At 40.3% G+C, this 19,897-nt stretch overlaps 1 protein-coding gene across 1 annotated transcript; it reads left to right on the top strand.

Moving 5' to 3' along the window:
• The first annotated feature begins 1,077 nt into the window (after positions 1-1,077).
• LOC140888788 (uncharacterized) lies at positions 1,078-13,707 on the top strand. The gene is made up of 7 exons (XM_073296488.1): positions 1,078-1,861; positions 1,955-2,119; positions 2,180-2,244; positions 2,362-2,623; positions 3,160-3,462; positions 13,387-13,643; positions 13,702-13,707. Exons 1-7 carry the CDS (start codon positions 1,078-1,080, stop codon positions 13,705-13,707), a joined length of 1,842 nt encoding a protein of 613 aa, XP_073152589.1.
• The last annotated feature ends 6,190 nt before the right edge of the window (positions 13,708-19,897 follow it).

Here is a 19,897-nt window from a genome sequence, read left to right as displayed (position 1 = left end):
ATTTGTAAGCTTGGCTTTTGAATAAAGTTGATATGTATTTTGTACATGTTGTTCTTGTATATTTAGCCTTGTTTACACTTGATATATATGTTGTTAAATAGCAAGGAACTAGCAAAGTACAACACAAGAGCACAAAGAAATATGCATTTGTGTGCACTATAGGTGGCCGCTCGATCGGTGCAATTTGACCGATCGAGCGGTGCTTGTGAAATGCCAACCAGAGAGTTGGGATTACTTGGCCGCTCGATCGGTCAAGTTTAACCGATCGAGCGGAGGCCCATTTAAATATTTTTTTTTATTTCTTTTGTATTACTTGTGCTTAGTCCTAATGCTTAGTTTTGAGTTGTTGGATTAAAGTAAACGAGCCCGGGGTCGCCACATTGTTTGGTATCAGAGCTTAAGTTGTCTTGAGTCGACATTAGAAGCTGAGCGGGATAGAGTGAGTCGCATAAATTTGGTATGCATGAGTTTAATGCATGGTATGTGGGTATGAATTTTATGCGAGCATGTTCTACTCTTTGTAATCACATGTTATATGCTAGCATGTTTACTCTTTACATGTATGTGTTATATGAATTACTTGATAAACATGTAATGGAAGTATTGTGTGATGGGATAAAGCATGCTCATGAGATTAAAGCGTGTGAGATGTTGAAGCTGAATTATGATATTGTTATGTGCTGAATTGTTGTCTACTCTCAGTGATCAGCCATGCCTCCTCGATATTTACCTCTTCGCAGTGGTCGTATTAATCCACAGACACCACCGACTGAGCAAGTAACCCTGAATGAACAAGTTCCTCCGCCAATAGTGCCAAATATTCCACCGGTACCTGCGACTGAGCAAGGCAGTACAACTGTTACTCCAATGGATACAACTGCCAATCCAATGGAGGTGTTGTTGAAACGATTTCAGTCATTTAAACCACCAAGCCTGCACGGTACTGAGGATTCTGTAGCATGTGAAAGCTGGCTTGATGATATTGAACAACTGTTTGAATCCATTGACTACACCGATGATCGACGAGTTCGATTGGTTATACATCAGTTGCATGATGTGGCTAAAAGTTAGTGGATCATGACTAAGAAAGCATTGGAAAATAGAGGTATTGTTATTACCTGGAATGTTTTTAAAGCTGAGTTTTTCAAACGTTTCTTTCCTCAGTCATACAGAAAAGACAAGGGAGCGGAGTTCGCTAATTTGCAACAGGGTAATATGTGCATTGAAGATTATGTTGCAAAGTTTTCTACTTTACTCCGTTTTGCACCTCATATTGCGGATAATGAGGAAGCGAAGGCCGATCAATTCATCAACGGTCTTAATCCCGATGTCTTTACATTGGTCAATGCGGGGCGACCTAATAATCTTGCTGATGCTCTGGATAAATCCAAGGGTGCTGAAGCTGGTATCTTTAGACAGAAAGGAATTCCGTTTAAGCCACAACCATCTCCACAGCCACAGCTACCACCAATACAACCTCGATCATCCTTTTCTCAACAGCAAAGCAGGTATGAAGGAGGTGGCAGCAGTAGCAACAAAAGAGATCGGTTTAGGCCCAAAGGTAAACAGTTCAAGAAGCAAGGAAGTAGTTCCTCTAGTTCTAGTGGTTCAAAGCAGTTTGGATCAGGTCAGGGTTCAGGGTCTACATGTTGGTTTTGCAGTAAATGTGGAGGAAGACACTCGAGTGATGCTTGCAAGGGAGTTACTGGAACTTGTAATCTCTGCAACCGGCCAGGACATTATGTCAAAGTGTGTCCTACACGTGGAACATCACAGGGAGCAACTCAAGCTGACAGACAAGCTCCTGCTGTGCATTACTTCCAAACTCCAAGTAGACCAGCTCAGAGTAGACAGGGAGAAAGTTAGAGTGTAGACCAACCTCCGCGACAGCCAGCTAGAGTTTTTGCATTGACAGAAGATTAGGCACAGGCAGCACCGGACAATGTGATTGCAGGTAATTGTGTTCTCTCTGGTTATCCTGCTTATGTGTTGATTGACACTGGAGCATCACATACTTTTATAGCTGAAAAATTTGTTGAATTGCATGCTTTGCCTGTTGAGAGTTTATCGTCTGTATTTGCTATCTCATCACCTATGGGAAAAGATAAGACATCTGCAAGTATAGTCAGAAGTTGTGAATTATAGTTTGACAGTAATGCAATTTTGCTTGATTGCATAGTACTTGTTATGTCTGATTTTGATTGTATTATTGGCATCGATACACTAACCAAGTACAGGGCCACGGTTGAATGTTTTCATAAGATTGTTAGATTTAGACCAGACATGGCAGATGATTGGAAATTCTTTGGTAAGGGTTCTCGTGCTAAGATTCCTTTGGTTTCTAGCTTATCTATGGAACAGTTATTGCAGACTGGTGCTGAAGAATTTCTAGTTTATGCATTGGATGTGTTGAAAGCTAGTCCTGTATTGGCGGATATTCCTGTAGTATGTGAGTTTGCAGATATTTTTCCGGATGAAATACCGGGATTGCCTCCAATGCGTGAGATTGGTTTCAGTATTGAGTTGGTATCAGGTACTTTGCCTATCTCTAAAGCTCCTTATAGGATGGCACCACTTGAACTAAAAGAGTTGAAAGATCAACTTGAAGATTTGCTGAACAAAGGTTACATTAGGCAGAGTGTGTCACCTTGGGGCGCTTCGGTATTATTTGTCAGGAAGAAGGACGGGTCGATGAGATTATGTATCAATTACCGCCAATTAAATCAGATCACGGTAAAGAATAGATACCCATTACCTCGAATAGATGACTTATTTGACCAATTGCAGGGTTCTTCTGTCTATTCAAAGATTGATTTGAGATCTTGTTATCACCAGTTGAGGGTAAGAGAAGCAGATGTGTCTAAAACTGCTTTTCGAACGAGGTATGGCCACTATGAGTTTATAGTAATGTCATTCGGTTTAATAAATGCTCCTGTTGTCTTTATGGGTTTAATGAATAGAATATTTCAGAAGTACTTAGACGAGTTTTTTTTATCATTTTTATTGATCATATTCTGATATATTCTAAAAATAAGACTGAGCATGCAGAGCATTTGAGAATTGTTTTGCAGATGTTGAGAACTGAGCACTTGTATGTTAAGCTGTCCAAATGTGAGTTTTGGTTGGACAGAGTTATTTTTCTTGGCCATGTTATTTCAGGAGACGGTATATCTGTTGATCCTAGCAAGGTAGAGGCAGTTATTAACTGGCCTAGACCTACGTCTGTACCTGAAATTCGTAGTTTCATGGGTTTAGCTGGGTATTATCGCCGATTTATTGCAGGATTTTCTAGCATTGCGAAGCCGATTACCCAGTTAACACAGAAAAATACCCCATTTGTTTGGACACATGAATGTAAAGCTAGTTTTGTGGAACTGAAGAAAAGGCTAACGAGTGCACCTATGTTATCTATTCCATCAGGTACAGGTGGTTTTACTGTTTATTCTTATGCTTCTCATAAAGGTTTGGGTTGTATTTTGATGCAGCGAGGTCATGTTGTTGGAAAACTGGCGAGTTCCCAGACCAATTACGATTGATACCCGGTGCAGCGGAAGTTTAAAAATTTTCTCATGGAACGTTTCCATGGTATGGGTATCAACCGTTCATCGATTGAATTACGTGTGTGTAAAATTTAAATAACAATTAAATAAATTTTACCTCAAATCTCGCAACGAGATTAATGGACACCAACAGAACAATTCTGCTCTTGTTGTCTCTCCCTGGAACCGATGAACGCCTTCAATCAGGTCCACGAACAGAGGTTTAATCCCTCTGATAGATTGCACTAGAAAATCTATCAGAAGTTTTCTGCGAAGAGAATACACGAATTTGATTCGTTATTCCTTACTGCGATTCAAAATCACAGACCGGAATTTTCTCGGGCAGAGTGAAGGGGGGCGGCCGAAATATGTTTGAGAGAGAGGGTAGGGTTTTCGAAAATTGCTCTCAAAATAATGACCTGTTGTGTGTAATTTCTGTACTGAAATAACTTATTTATAATGCAGGCCACTAACACCTTAGGGCCCATTAGTCATAAGCTGGGGCCCGACAAGCAAAGCCCGCTCGTTCAGAAATTAATATAAAATTCATCGTGACTCCGATTGATGAACTGATTTCACCAATGTGCACAGAAACCATTTCTGCACATTTTAAAGTCAAAATAAATTTTCCTGAATCCGAATTCAGTGGTTTCCAAAAATGTCCATCCCTATGTCATTTTAGGAAATCCTACTCCCTTACTCTTATTTAAGAAGTCCAACTCCTTAGTTCATTAAATTTAACTCTTTAAATTTAACTATCTCAACGGGGATTAAAACTCCATTACACTGTGTGACCCTCAATGGTTCAGGGATACAGCTAGCCGTGGGCTCACAACTCTTGTGACTCGGAACAACACTTTCCGACTTGCCCAACGAATCATGGTAAAGCGCCTAGCAACATCGCCCCATGATTCCCTAGGTATCACTGATAGTGCCTACAAGAACCAGTAGATTTTGGTTAACGTACAGTACGGTCCCTTCATCCAAATATCCCGATCGAATCAACAACCATTGGTATATCGAGAGTCGCTCAAGATTCGATAACTATGCAATACATCTTGAAGATCAAATTAGTGACATCGCATGTGCTACTAAGAAACCATTTCTTAAATCACATCAAGTACTCTGGCCAGAGATTTGTCACACTAATATCTCCTCAGATCGCATAGGATATCCACACTCGCAAGTATGTGGTGAATCCTTGACAACAATGCATTGACTCCTATATGTGTCGTAACTGTACCCAATCTCGACACCTGATGACCCCCATAGAGTCGGTAAACGAGTCAAAGCACAGCACTAGCATATAGAGTCTCCATGATGTTTCAAGTCGTAAGGACTAATGGTGTACAACCAAAACCGCGGACTTAATCCACTCGATAAGTGATAACCACTTGGAAAGTCCGGATAGGGTAGTTCGATTATTCATCCTATGAATATCCATTTGCATGCTTCGAACATCTCCATGTTCCCTACCAATGAAACGTGGTACTCCGCATCGCAAATGCTAGTCTCAAACTCGAGCGATCCTTATCCTTATTATCGGACGGCTCAATCGACTAGGAACGGTTTTAGAATATACAGTGACTATAAGATGTATTTCATGATAGACATCTCCATGTTCTACCACATCTTACATACACTATAGTATATTCAAGGTCTTTATCAAAACAACAATAGTATATCACAATATAACAATATGAAGTAATATAAAGTCATTGCCATAAAAGTGTAAATAATATTAAACAAAAGATTGTTTATACAAAGAGTCAACAAAGCCCATAGCCACACAGTTGGCTCACTGGGCACCCACTCTTACAATCTCCCACTTGCCCTATAGCCAACTAGTCATACTACGTAGACCCATTGCTTCGCGATGTTTGTCAAACAATGGTCCTGGCAAAGGCTTAGTAAGTGGATCAGCGATATTGTCTGCAGAGGCCACTCGTTCGACACTGATGTCTCCTCTTTCCACAATCTCCCGGATTATGTGGTATTTCCTCAGTACGTGTTTGGATCTTTGATGAGACCTTGGTTCCTTTGCTTGAGCAACGGCACCCGTGTTGTCGCAGTACACCGGGACTGGACCAACAAATTCAGGAATGACGCCCAACTCTTGGACGAAATTCCTCATCCAAACGGCCTCTTTAGCAGCAGCTGATGCTGCAATGTATTCAGCCTCAGTGGTGGAATCCGCTGTGGTGTCCTGCTTGGAACTCTTCCAAGAGACAGCACCGCCATTGAGCATGAACACAAATCCAGAGGTAGACTTCGAGTCATCCACATCACTTTGGAAGCTAGAGTCGGTATAGCCTTCCAGTTTGAGTTCTCGTCCTCCATAAACCATGAACATATTCTTAGTCCTTCGCAAGTACTTAAGAATATCCTTCACGGCTTTCCAATGCATCTGACCAGGATTAGACTGATATCTGCTCGTGACACTCAGAGCAAATGCTACATCCGGTCTGGTAGATATCATCCCATACATGATACTACCTATAGCTGACGCATATGGTACATGTGTCATATTCTCTATCTCTGCATCAGTCTTGGGACACATAGACTTGGATAGAGAAACTCCATGACACATGGGTAGATGTCCTCTCTTGGACCCATCCATTGAAAACCGTTTCAATATGGTATCGATGTAGGTTGATTGAGTGAGTCCTATCATTCTCTTAGATCTATCCCTATAGATCTGTATCCCAAGAATGTAGGATGCCTCACCCAAATCCTTCATCGAAAATCTACCTGATAACCATATCTTTGTTGACTGCAACATCCCTACATCATTCCCAATGAGTAGGATGTCATCAACATAAAGTACTAAGAATGTCACCGCATCCTTAACTACTTTCTTGTACACGCAAGGTTCCTCCGGGTTCTTGATGAAACCAAAATCTTTTATTGTTTCATCAAATTTCTGGTTCCAACTTCTTGATGCTTGTTTTAGACCATAAATTGATCTCTGAAGCTTGCATACCTTATGCTCGCTTCCCATGGATGTGTACCCCTCAGGCTGCTTCATATAGATTTCTTCCTTAATGTCTCCATTAAGAAAAGCAGTCTTCACATCCATTTGCCATATCTCATAGTCATACCATGCAGCTATGGCAATAAGGATTCTTATGGACTTGAACATTGCAACTGGTGAAAAGGTTTCGTCATAGTCAACTCCTTGCCTTTGAGTATAACCTTTAGCCACCAATCGCGCCTTGTAGGTCAATACCTTACCATCAGGCCCAAGCTTTCTTTTGTAGATCCATTTACACCCTATTGGAACAATTCCATCGGGAGGATCCACTAAAGACCAGACTTGGTTAGTATGCATCGAATCCAATTCTGATTGCATAGCTTCAAGCCATAAATTCGAATCCGCATCAGAAATTGCTTCCTTGAAGCTTCTTGGATCACATCCAATGTCGGGTTCATCTTGACCCTCTTCAAGAAGAAGACCATATCGAACTGGAGGTCTAGAAGTCCTCTCGGATCTTCTAGGTGCAGGCGTGTCCAGCAATGGTTCCTGAGGTGTGGGATCGTTATTTTGTATTTCGGGTTCTTCTCGAACTTCTTCGAGTTCCATCATCTCGCCTTTCTTATCCAATAAGAACTCCTTCTCCAAGAAGGTGGCATTCCGTGAAACAAACACCTTTGTTTCAGCAGGATAATAGAAATAATATCCGATTGAATTCTTCGGATACCCCACAAAATAACACAAGCTGGATCGACTATCCAACTTATCTCCCACTGTCCGCTTCACGTAAGCAGGACATCCCCAAATCCTCAAGTATGAATACTTAGGAGCTTTGCCATTCCATAACTCGTATGGTGTTTTGTCCACTGCTTTAGTGTGGACGTTATTCAACAACAATACCGCCGTTTCAAGCGCATAGCCCCAAAACGAAGGTGGAAGCTCAGTGAAGCTCATCATAGATCGAACCATGTCCAACAAAGTTCGATTACGACGCTCCGATACACCATTAAGCTGTGGTGTCATAGGAGGAGTCCACTGAGAGAGAATCCCATTCTCTTTTAGATAGTCCAAAAACTCGGTACTCAAGTATTCTCCACCTCGATCCGATCGAAGTGCTTTAATACTTTTACCTAGCTTGTTTTCTACTTCAGCCTTGAATTCTTTGAACTTTTCAAATGCTTCAGACTTATATTTCATTAAATATAAATACCCATACCTAGAATAATCGTCAGTAAAGGTAATGAAGTAGGTGTGGCCATGTTGAGTCCCTACTCTAAATGGACCACAAACATCTGTATGGATCAAATCCAACAGATTTTGACTACGTTCAGGCTTCCCCTTAAATGGAGATTTAGTCATTTTCCCTTTTAGGCAGGATTCACAAGTAGGTAGAGAGTTAATATCAGACATATCAAACATGCCCTCTCCCACTAGCTTGTTCATCCTCCTTGAGGAAATATGACCTAGTCTAGCGTGCCAAAGGTTTGCCGGGTTTTGACTATCGATTTTCCTTTTGTTTGTTGTCGCCGGTTTGTCAATACAATTTACTGGAACGTCTTTTAGTTTTAAATTGTATAGATCGTTTTCAAGTTGTCCATTTCCAATTAAACATTCATTCTTGTAAATATTGCAAATCCCATTCACAAAATTACAAGAATAACCATCTCTATCAAGCATAGAAATAGAAATAATGTTTTTAATTAAATCTGGCACAAATAAAACATCTCTCAACAATAATTTAAAACCATTCTGCAAAATCAAACAAACATCTCCAATGGCCGTAGCTTCAACTCTGGAACCATTCCCGAGCCTCAGCTGGGTCTCACCCATTCTAAGCCTGCGACTTCTTGTCATCACCTGCAAATCATTGCAAATGTGAGAACCACATCCGGTATCCAATACCCAAGAAGTTGTATTAAGTGACATGTTTATTTCGATATAGAACATACCCTTTGCAGTTCCCAACTGCTCAAGATACTCCTTGCAGTTGCGCTTCCAATGACCCGGCTTCTTGCAGTAATGGCAAACATCCTTGGATTTTCCATCGTTTGAAGCCTTTGTCTTTTGCTTCTTCTCGGGTTCCACTTTCTTGGGTGGGGCAGAACGTTTCTTGCCCTTCATACTTGGCCCCTTCTTAGCAGAAGATGAGGAGCCCACCAAGAAAGCTGGCTTATCCTTCTTAAGTGTGGATTCATATGTAACGAGCATATTGACCATCTCTTCAAGGGTGGCCTCTATCTTGTTCATATTAAAATTTATCACGAATCCATCAAATGAAGAAGGAAGAGATAGAAGCAGCAAGTCCACATTGAGTTCATGCTCCAACACCAAATCAAGGGTCGCTAACTTCTGTATGAGCCAAATCACTCGTACCCCATGATCACGGACCGAAGTCCCTTCACGCATGCGACACGTCATCAACTCCTTAACAGTAGAGAACCTTTCAGCCCTCGACTGAGCCCCAAAAAGTTCCTTGAGTTGCGTGTGAATGTCAGCAGCATTCACCGTGTCCTCAAATCGCCTCTGGAGTTCATCAGACATCGAGGCTTGCATATAGCATTTGGTCTTGATGTCATGGTCGCACCATGCATCAAGTTTGGCCAATTCCTCCGGACTTATGTCAGCTGGTGCTTCCTTCGGAGGTGCTTTCTCTAACACGTAGAGCATTTTCTCCGAAGTTAAGACAATCTTCAACTTCCGGAACCATTCCGTATAGTTGGCGCCAGTCAGCTTGTTTTGTTCGAGGATCGAGAATAAAGGATTTCGCGAATTCATTGTATGAAATACTGAAAAGGAAAAACAGACATATATCAATGATTGTTTAACAATTTACTAAGACATAAAATAGGCGAATTTAATTTTATGAATCTCACTCCCACTATTTTAACGATTTCACCACCCTCTAGTGAAAACGGGAAACTTTTTCCTTAGTGAGAACATGGAGTCCAATTGACAAACTTATGGTCCCGAATAATATCAGCCAACCATAATTCTCAAAAGGTAGAGCCCAATTGCTTCCAAAGCAACCCCCATGTATTTACCTCATGTCCAATAAGGGCCCAATAATATGACGCCGTTTAAAGTGACATGTCAAGATGACCCATCAATATTAAGTTGTGATGGACGGTCGCCATGTGGATCCCCCAATAATATGAGCCGATCCCATGGGAGTTCCACCCAACTTACAACATTTGTCGATCCAATGTACAGCTTTCCGACGGACGGGCCCCCCCAATAATATGAGCCGGACCGTATCCGCGGGTAGCATCACATACATTGACCGTTGATGGAAGGTAGGAACATTTAAACAATATTTAAATTTCCTTTATTTATCTTGATATAAATTTTAAATCATATTTAAAATGAGGGATTTTATTTATAAAAATATTTGTCTCATCATATTTAATTTATTGCATGCATTGCCGGATTCACGCAATTTATGTCTAAACATGCATACAATCATAATATCACATATTATATAGGATGATCGATTCCATTTCTAATTGACCCGTGGTTGCCAATCACGGGTCTTAGTCCAATCCTAGGTAATATGCAGTATGCAAATGCAATCCTATTACATATGCTTCCAATTTACATTTCTTCAGTCTTCATTGTCTGCTGGGCCCACCATCTTCAAATCTTGATCTCCCACTAAATCTAATGTATTTACAATAAATAACAATGACAAGTAGGGGATACATTTTTAGGGGGTGGGAACGGGCTATAAACCAAGCCCACTTTTATTACATATGACATTCATATCGGGCCATAAACCAGGCCCATTAATAAAACCAACAACAATAAAGACAAAATGTAAATTCCTAACATACACCTACAAAATTGGTCATGGCAATCGATCATCCTTATCCAATAACATTTAATTCAAAATTAATTTATTGGATAACATGCTGTGGCAATTCAAATTTAAACAAGATAAAATCATATTTTATATATAAAATCACATTTCACATATAAAATCATATTTTATCTCCATATCAAATAAAATCATATTTTATCTATAAAATCCAATTTTACAAATAAAATCATATTTTATCTAATATATCATAAGATCATATCTTATCATCAATTGTACCAAAATAATTGATTTCAAAATTCAATTTACGGATAAAATATTAAAATTTTCCAAAAATTCAAATTTATCCAAAATCAATTTTAAAATTTACGGACTCGAACAATTCGATCCGAAATCTCGTGAACCAATCAAAAACAATTTTTGACCGGACCAAAAATAAAATTTCAAATATTAAAATTAAAAATATAATTTTTCCCGCGGGCCACCCGGGACACTCCCGGGTTGGCCCGCACCCGGGGCGCGGGCCGGGGTAAGCCCGGCTGCCCCCTTAGGGCAGCGCCTGGCGCCGCCCCTGGGCGGCGCCGTGCGCTGCCCTGGGCGGCGCCGAGCGCCGCCCCTGGGCAGCGCCGAGCGCTGCCCTGCGCAGCGCCCAGCGCTGCGCTGGGCAGCGCACAGCGCTGCCCTGGGCGGCGCCGTGCGCCGCCCTGGGCGGCGACGGTCGCCGCCTTGGGCGGCGCTGTGCGCCCCCTTTGGGCGGCGCCGTGCGCCGCCCGGGGCAGCAACAATTGCTGCCCCACCGGGCAGCGATCCAATCGCTGCCCGGGTTTTGCCCCGAAAAATTTTTTTTTTATTAAAAATATTTATTTTGTTTCATAAACCGAGACTCAAAAATTTTGTACAATTGATTATTCAATCGATTGATCTGAGCAACCTGGCTCTGATACCACTGTTGGAAAACTGGCGAGTTCCCAGACCAATTACGATTGATACCCGGTGCAGCGGAAGTTTAAAAATTTTCTCATGGAACGTTTCCATGGTATGGGTATCAACCGTTCATCGATTGAATTACGTGTGTGTAAAATTTAAATAACAATTAAATAAATTTTACCTCAAATCTCGCAACGAGATTAATGGACACCAACAGAACAATTCTGCTCTTGTTGTCTCTCCCTGGAACCGATGAACGCCTTCAATCAGGTCCACGAACAGAGGTTTAATCCCTCTGATAGATTGCACTAGAAAATCTATCAGAAGTTTTCTGCGAAGAGAATACACGAATTTGATTCGTTATTCCTTACTGCGATTCAAAATCACAGACCGAATTTTCTCGGCAGAGTGAAGGGGGGCGGCCGAAATATGTTTGAGAGAGAGGGTAGGGTTTTCGAAAATTGCTCTCAAAATAATGACCTGTTGTGTGTAATTTCTGTACTGAAATAACTTATTTATAATGCAGGCCACTAACACCTTAGGGCCCATTAGTCATAAGCTGGGGCCCGACAAGCAAAGCCCGCTCGTTCAGAAATTAATATAAAATTCATCGTGACTCCGATTGATGAACTGATTTCACCAATGTGCACAGAAACCATTTCTGCACATTTTAAAGTCAAAATAAATTTTCCTGAATCCGAATTCAGTGGTTTCCAAAAATGTCCATCCCTATGTCATTTTAGGAAATCCTACTCCCTTACTCTTATTTAAGAAGTCCAACTCCTTAGTTCATTAAATTTAACTCTTTAAATTTAACTATCTCAACGGGGATTAAAACTCCATTACACTGTGTGACCCTCAATGGTTCAGGGATACAGCTAGCCGTGGGCTCACAACTCCTTGTGACTCGGAACAACACTTTCCGACTTGCCCAACGAATCATGGTAAAGCGCCTAGCAACATCGCCCCATGATTCCCTAGGTATCACTGATAGTGCCTACAAGAACCAGTAGATTTTGGTTAACGTACAGTACGGTCCCTTCATCCAAATATCCCGATCGAATCAACAACCATTGGTATATCGAGAGTCGCTCAAGATTCGATAACTATGCAATACATCTTGAAGATCAAATTAGTGACATCGCATGTGCTACTAAGAAACCATTTCTTAAATCACATCAAGTACTCTGGCCAGAGATTTGTCACACTAATATCTCCTCAGATCGCATAGGATATCCACACTCGCAAGTATGTGGTGAATCCTTGACAACAATGCATTGACTCCTATATGTGTCGTAACTGTACCCAATCTCGACACCTGATGACCCCCATAGAGTCGGTAAACGAGTCAAAGCACAGCACTAGCATATAGAGTCTCCATGATGTTTCAAGTCGTAAGGACTAATGGTGTACAACCAAAACCGCGGACTTAATCCACTCGATAAGTGATAACCACTTGGAAAGTCCGGATAGGGTAGTTCGATTATTCATCCTATGAATATCCATTTGCATGCTTCGAACATCTCCATGTTCCCTACCAATGAAACGTGGTACTCCGCATCGCAAATGCTAGTCTCAAACTCGAGCGATCCTTATCCTTATTATCGGACGGCTCAATCGACTAGGAACGGTTTTAGAATATACAGTGACTATAAGATGTATTTCATGATAGACATCTCCATGTTCTACCACATCTTACATACACTATAGTATATTCAAGGTCTTTATCAAAACAACAATAGTATATCACAATATAACAATATGAAGTAATATAAAGTCATTGCCATAAAAGTGTAAATAATATTAAACAAAAGATTGTTTATACAAAGAGTCAACAAAGCCCATAGCCACACAGTTGGCTCACTGGGCACCCACTCTTACAAATGTGATAGTATATGCTTCCAGGCAATTAAAACCTCATGAGATCAGATATCCAGTACACGATCTTGAGCTTGCAGCTATTGTCTTCGCATTGAAGATTTGGCGTCATTATTTATATGGTGAGACCTTTGAGATATTTTCTGATCATAAAAGCTTGAAGTATTTGTTTTCTCAAGCAGAATTAAATATGAGACAAAGACTTTGGTTGGACTTGCTGAAAGATTTTGACTGTGAAATTAAGTATTATCCAGGGAAGTCTAATGTAGAGGCTGATGTGCCGAGTAGAAAGGTCTGTGATTTATCCTTATGTACTATACGTGTCTCTAAGTTGATTGAGGATTGTTGTGTTTCTGGTCTAGATTTTGAGACAGATATACAACCTGTACGAGTTTATGCAATCACAGCTGAGCCGGAGTTGTTTGTTCGAATTCAAGAAGCCCAGAAAGCTGACCAAAACATTCAAAATTCGATTGAAAGAGTTAGAACTGGACATGAGTCAGAGTTTCAGGTTAGTATGGATGGAATTTTGTTTGTTAATCGACGTATTGTTGTACCTGATATTGCAGAATTGAGACAACAAATTCTGAATGAAGCTCATTGCAGCAAGTTTAGTATCCATCCAGGGGGCAAAAAAATGTATAATGATTTAAAACAACAGTTTTGGTGGAAAAGAATGAAAGCTGATGTGACAAAGTGTGTATCTAGATGTCTAAACTGTCAACAGGTAAAGGATGAAAGGAAGCGACCAAGTGGTTTATTGCACAGTTTAGCAGTTTCTGAATGGAAATGGGATCATATTACTATGGATTTTGTCACAAGACTACCGAGATCTTCGAGGGGATGTGATGCAATTTGGGTCGTGATTGATAGACTGACTAAGTCTGCATGTTTTATTCCTTATCAGATGACGTATCGTCATGACCAGATGGCAATTATTTATATCAGAGATGTAGTGCGACTACATGGTGTGCCTAAGTCAATTGTATCAGATCGAGATCCTAGATTCACTTCACATTTCTGGCATAGTCTACAGGAAGCCTTGGGTACTCGTCTGCATTTGAGTACAGCGTATCATCCTCAGACTGGCGGGCAGTCAAAGCGTACAATACAGATTTTGGAAGAAATGTTGAGAGCTGTAATACTTGACTTTGGTGCGAGTTGGCAAGAATCTTTGCCACTTGTAGAATTTTCTTATAACAACAGCTATCAGTCAAGCATTCAGATGGCTCCATTGAAGCACTTGTTGGAACACGCGTTCTCTGATCACACAGATGTGATACCCGGAGCAGCGGAAGTTTAAAAATTTTATTTTTCAATATGGAACGATTCCATATCGTGGGTATCAAATCCAAACGATTAAAATCGTGCAAGTAAAAATAAAAATCACAATTAAATATTTTTACCTCTTCAAGCAATGGCTTGATTATAGACTCCAACAGAATTTAATCTGCTCTTCTTGTAAATCCCGGAAACCGATGACTTGCTCGATCAATCTCCGGAATTAGGTCCACGAATAGAAAAAAGAAACCCTCTGATTGATTGCACTAGAAATCAATCAGATGTTTATCTTAGAGAATAAACAGATTTGATCTGTCAATTCAAAAAGTGACTTTTCAGAAAAATCACAGACTGAATTTTCTCAAAAAGGAGTAGGAGAATTCGAAAATTCCCCTTCAAATAATATATGTGTTTTCGAAAATCCAAGATGAGAAAAAGGTGATATTTTCGAACCCTACACATGTATTTATATATAATTTCTAGACTGGATTAAGTTATAATTTTATTAGGACACTAACTCCTTAGGGCCCACAATCCATAACTTAAGCCCAACAAGCCAATCCCGTTATTATAGAAATTAATATAAAATTCATCATGACTCCGATTGATAAACCGATTTCACCAATGTGCACAGAAACCATTTCTGCACCTTTTAAAGTCAAGATAATTTTTCTGAATCCGAATTCAGTGATTTCCAAAAATGCCCATCCCTGTGTCATTTTAGGAAATTTCACTCCCTTTAGTTAAAAAGTCCAACTTCTCTTTCATTAAATTTAACTCTTTAAATTTAACTATCTCAACGGGGTTTAGTAATCCATTACTTGTGTGACCCTCAATGGTTCAGGGATACAGCTAGCCGTGGGCTCACAACTCCTTGTGACTCGGAACAACGATTTTCGACTTACCCATCGAATCAAGGTAAGAGCGCCTAGCAACATCGCCCCATGATTCCTTAGGTATCACTGATAGTGCCTGCAAGAACCAGTAGGTTTTGGTTAGCGTACAGTACGGTCCCTTCATCCATATATCCCGATCGAATCAATAACTATTGGTACATCGAGAGTCGTTCGAGATTCGATAACTATGCAATGCATCTTGAAGATCAAATAGTGACATCGCATGTTCTACTAGGAAACCAAGTAACCTAAATCACATCGAGTACTCTGGCCAGAGATTTGTCACACTAATATCTCCTCAGATCGCATAGGATATCCACACTCGCAAGCATGTGGTGAATCCTTGACAACAAAGCATCGACTCCTATATGTGTTGTAACTGTACCCAATCTCGACACCTGATGACCCCATAGAGTCGGTAAACGAGTCAAAGTACAGTACTAACATATAGAGTCTCAATGATGTTTCAAGTAGTAAGGACTAATGGTGTACAACCAAAACCGCGGACTTATCCACTCAAATAATAATAACCACTTGGAAAGTTCGAATAGGGTAGGTCGATCATTCATCATATGAATATCCATTTGCATGTTTTGAACATCTCCATGTTCATTACCAATGAAACGTGGTACTTGGCATCACAAATGCTAGTCTCAATCTCGAGCGATCCTTATCCTTATTAGCGGACGACTCAATTGACTAGGAACTGTTTAGAATATACAGTGACTATAAGATGTGTTTCATAATAGTGATCTCTCTAAATTCACTATCTCATCTTACTTACACTATAGTATATTCAAGGTCTTTATCAAAACAACAATAGTATATCACAATATTACAATATGAAGAAAGATAAAGAAAATGTCATTAATGAAAGTAAATTATATTAAACAAAGATTGTTTATACATAGAGTCATAAAAGCCCTTAGCCACAAGTTAGCTAACCGGGCACCCACTCTTTCAATCTCCCACTTGCCCTAAAGCCAACTAGTCATACTACGTAATCCCATTGCTTCACGATGTTTGTCAAACAATGGTCCTGGCAAGGGATTAGTAAGTGTATCAGCGATATTGTCTGTAGAGGCCACTCTCTCGACAGTGATGTCTCCTCTTTCCACAATCTCCCGGATGATGTGGTATTTCCTCAGTACGTGTTTGGATCTTTGATGAGACCTTGGTTCCTTTGCCTGAGCAACGACACCAGTGTTTTCGCAGTACACCGAAACTGGACCAACAGCTTCAGGAATTACGCCCAACTCTTGGACGAAATTCCTCATCCAAACGGCCTCTTTAGCAGCAGCTGATGCTGCAATGTATTCTGCCTCAGAGGTGGAATCCGCTGTGGTGTCCTGCTTGGAACTTTTCCAAGAGACAGCACCATCATTGAGCATGAATACAAATCCAGAGGTTGACTTCGAGTCATCCACGTCGCTTTGGAAGCTAGAGTCGGTATAGCCTTCCAATTTCAATTCTCTTCCTCCATAAACCATGAATATATTCTTAGTCCTTCTCAAGTACTTTAGAATATCCTTTACAGCTTTCCAATGCATTTGACCGAGATTGGCCTGATATCTGCTCGTGACACTCAGAGCAAAGGCTACATTCGGTCTGGTAGTTATCATCCCATACATGATACTACCTATGGCTGATGCATATGGTATGTGAGTCATTTTCTCTATCTCTTCGTCAATCTTGGGAGACATAGACTTGGATAGAGAAACTCCATGACACATAGGTAGATGTCCTCTCTTGGACTCATCTATAGAAAACCTTTTCAATATGGTGTTGATGTAGGTTGCTTGAGTGAGTCCTATCATTCTCTTAGATCTATCTCTATAGATATTTATTCCTAGAATATAGGACGCCTCACCCAAATCTTTCATTGAGAATCTACCTGATAACCATATCTTTGTTGACTGCAACATCCCTACATCATTCCCAATGAGTAGGATGTCATCAACATAAAGTACTAAGAATGTCACAGCATCCTTAACTACTTTCTTGTACACGCATGGTTCCTCCGGGTTCTTGATGAAACCAAAATCCTTTATTGTTTCATCAAATTTTTGGTTCCAACTTCTTGATGCCTGTTTGAGACCATAAATTGATCTCTGAAGCTTGCATACCTTATGCTCGCTTCCCATGGATGTGAATCCCTCGGGCTGCATCATATAGATTTCTTCCTTAATGTTTCCATTAAGAAATGTAGTCTTCACATCCATTTGCCATATCTCATAGTCATACCAAGCTGCTATTGCAATAAGGATTATTATGGACTTGAACATTGCAACTGGTGAAAAGGTTTCATCATAGTCAACTCCTTGTCTTTGAGTATAACCTTTTGCGACCAATCGTGCCTTGTAGGTCAGTACCTTACCATCAGGCCCAAGTTTTCTCTTGTAGATCCATTTACACCCTATTGGAACAATTCCATCGGGAGGATCTACTAAAGACCAAACTTGGTTTGTATGCATCGAGTCTATTTTCGACTGCATAGCATCAAGCCATAAATTCGAATCCGCATCAGAAATTGCTTCCTTGAAGTTTCTTGGATCACATCCAATGTCGGGTTCACTTTGATCCCCTTCAAGAAGAAGACCATATTGAATAGGAGGTCTAGAATTCCTCTCGGATCTCCTAGGTGTAGGCGTGTCTTCTGAAGGTTCTTGAGATGTGGGATCGTTATTTTGTATCTCGGGTTCTTCTCAAATTTCTTCGAGTTCCATCATCTTGCCTTTCTTATCTAATAAAAACTCCTTCTCCATGAAGGTGGCATTCCTCGAAACACAATTTTGTTTCAGTAGGATGATAGAAATAATATCCGATTGAATTCTTTGGATATCCTACAAAATAACATAAGGTGGATCGACTATCCAACTTAACTCCCACTGTCTGCTTCACGTAAGCAGGACATCTCCAAATCCTTAAGTACGAATACTTAGGAGCTTTGTCATTTCATAACTCGTATGGAGTTTTATCTACTGCTTTAGTGTGGACATTGTTCAACAACAATACCGCCGTTTCAAGCGCATAGCCCCAAAACAAAGGTGGTAGCTCAGTGAAGCTCATCATAGATCGAACCATGTCCAACAAAGTTCGATTGCGATGCTCCAAAACACCATTAAGCTGAGGTGTCATAGGAGGAGTCCACTGAGAGAGAATCTCATTCTCTTTTAGATAGTCCAAAAACTCGGTACTTAAGTATTCTCCACCTCGATCCGATCGAAGTGCTTTAATATTTTTTCCTAGTTTGTTCTATACTTCAGCCTTGAATTCTTTGAACTTTTCAAATGCTTCAGACTTATATTTCATCAAATATAAATACCCATACCTAGAAAAATCATCAGTAAAGGTAATGAATTAGGTGTGTCCAAATTTAGTACCAATACTAAATGGACCACAAACATCTGTATGGATCAAATCCAACAGATTTTGACTATGCTCAGGCTTCCCTTTGAAAGGAGATTTAGTCATTTTTCCTTTTAGGCAGGACTCACAAGTAGGTAGAGAGTTAATATCAGACATATCAAACATGCCCTCTCCCACTAGCTTGTTCATCCTCCTTGAGAAAATATGACCTAGCCTAGCATGCCAAAGGTTTGCCGGGTTTTGACTATTGTTTTTCCTTTTATTTGTTGTTACCGGTTTATCAACATAATTAATTGGAACGTTTTTTAATTTTAAGTTATATAGATCATTTTCAAGTTGTCCATTTCCAATTAAACATTCATTCTTGTAAATATTGCAAATCTCATTCACAAAATTGCAAGAAAAACCATCTCTATCAAGCATAGAAACAGAAATAATGTTTTTAATCAAATCTGGCACAAATAAAAAATCTCTCAAAAGTAACTTAAAATCGTTCTGCAAAACTAAATAAACGTCTCCCACTGCTTTGGCTTCAACTCTGGAACCATTTTCGAGCCTCAGCTGGGTCTCACCCATCCTAAGCTTACGACTTTTTGTCATCACCTGCAAATCATTGCAAATGTGAGATCCACATCCGGTATCCAATACCCAAGAAGTAGTATTAAGTGAAACCTTTATTTCAATGTAAAACATACCCTTTGCAGTTCGCAACTACTCGATGTATTCCTTGCAGTTACGTTTCCAATGACCGGGTTTCTTGCAGTGATGGCAAACATCTCCAGATATGTTCACGTTTGAAGCTTTTGTCTTGCCCTTCTTCTTTGGTACAATTTTCTTGGGTGGGGCAGAACGTTTCTTACCCTTTCCACTTGGCCCCTTCTTGGAGTAAGAAGAGGAGCCAACCAAGAGTACCGGTTTTTCCTTCTTTAATGTGGCCTCATAAGACACAAGCATATTGACCATCTCTTCAAGGGTGGCCTCTATCTTGTTCATATTGAAGTTCACCACAAATCCGTCAAACGACGAAGGAAGTGAAAGAAGCAATAAGTCCGTATTCAATTCATGCTCCAATGTCAAATCGAGTGTTACCAACTTCTCAATTAGCCCAATCATGTGTACCCCATGCTCACGGACAGAAGTGTTGGAACACGGTCGTTCTCCGGATTGAAAAAGAAAATAATACCCGGTGCAGCGAAAGTTTTAAAATTTTATATGGAAC

Source organism: Henckelia pumila, chromosome 3, assembly GCF_033568475.1.
Source record: "Henckelia pumila isolate YLH828 chromosome 3, ASM3356847v2, whole genome shotgun sequence".
Classification (NCBI taxonomy): Eukaryota; Viridiplantae; Streptophyta; class Magnoliopsida; order Lamiales; family Gesneriaceae; genus Henckelia; species Henckelia pumila.
This window is presented reverse-complemented; position numbering and strand designations above follow the sequence as displayed.

Coding starts and splice junctions, on each gene's coding strand:
- LOC140888788 (XM_073296488.1), top strand. CDS start 1,078: ATGACTAAGAAAGCATTGGAAAATAGAGGTATTGTTATTACCTGGAAT. Junction 2,120..2,179: donor AAAAGATAAGACATCTGCAA/GTATAGTCAGAA, acceptor TTGATTGCATAG/TACTTGTTATGTCTGATTTT. Junction 2,245..2,361: donor TAACCAAGTACAGGGCCACG/GTTGAATGTTTT, acceptor TCTATGGAACAG/TTATTGCAGACTGGTGCTGA.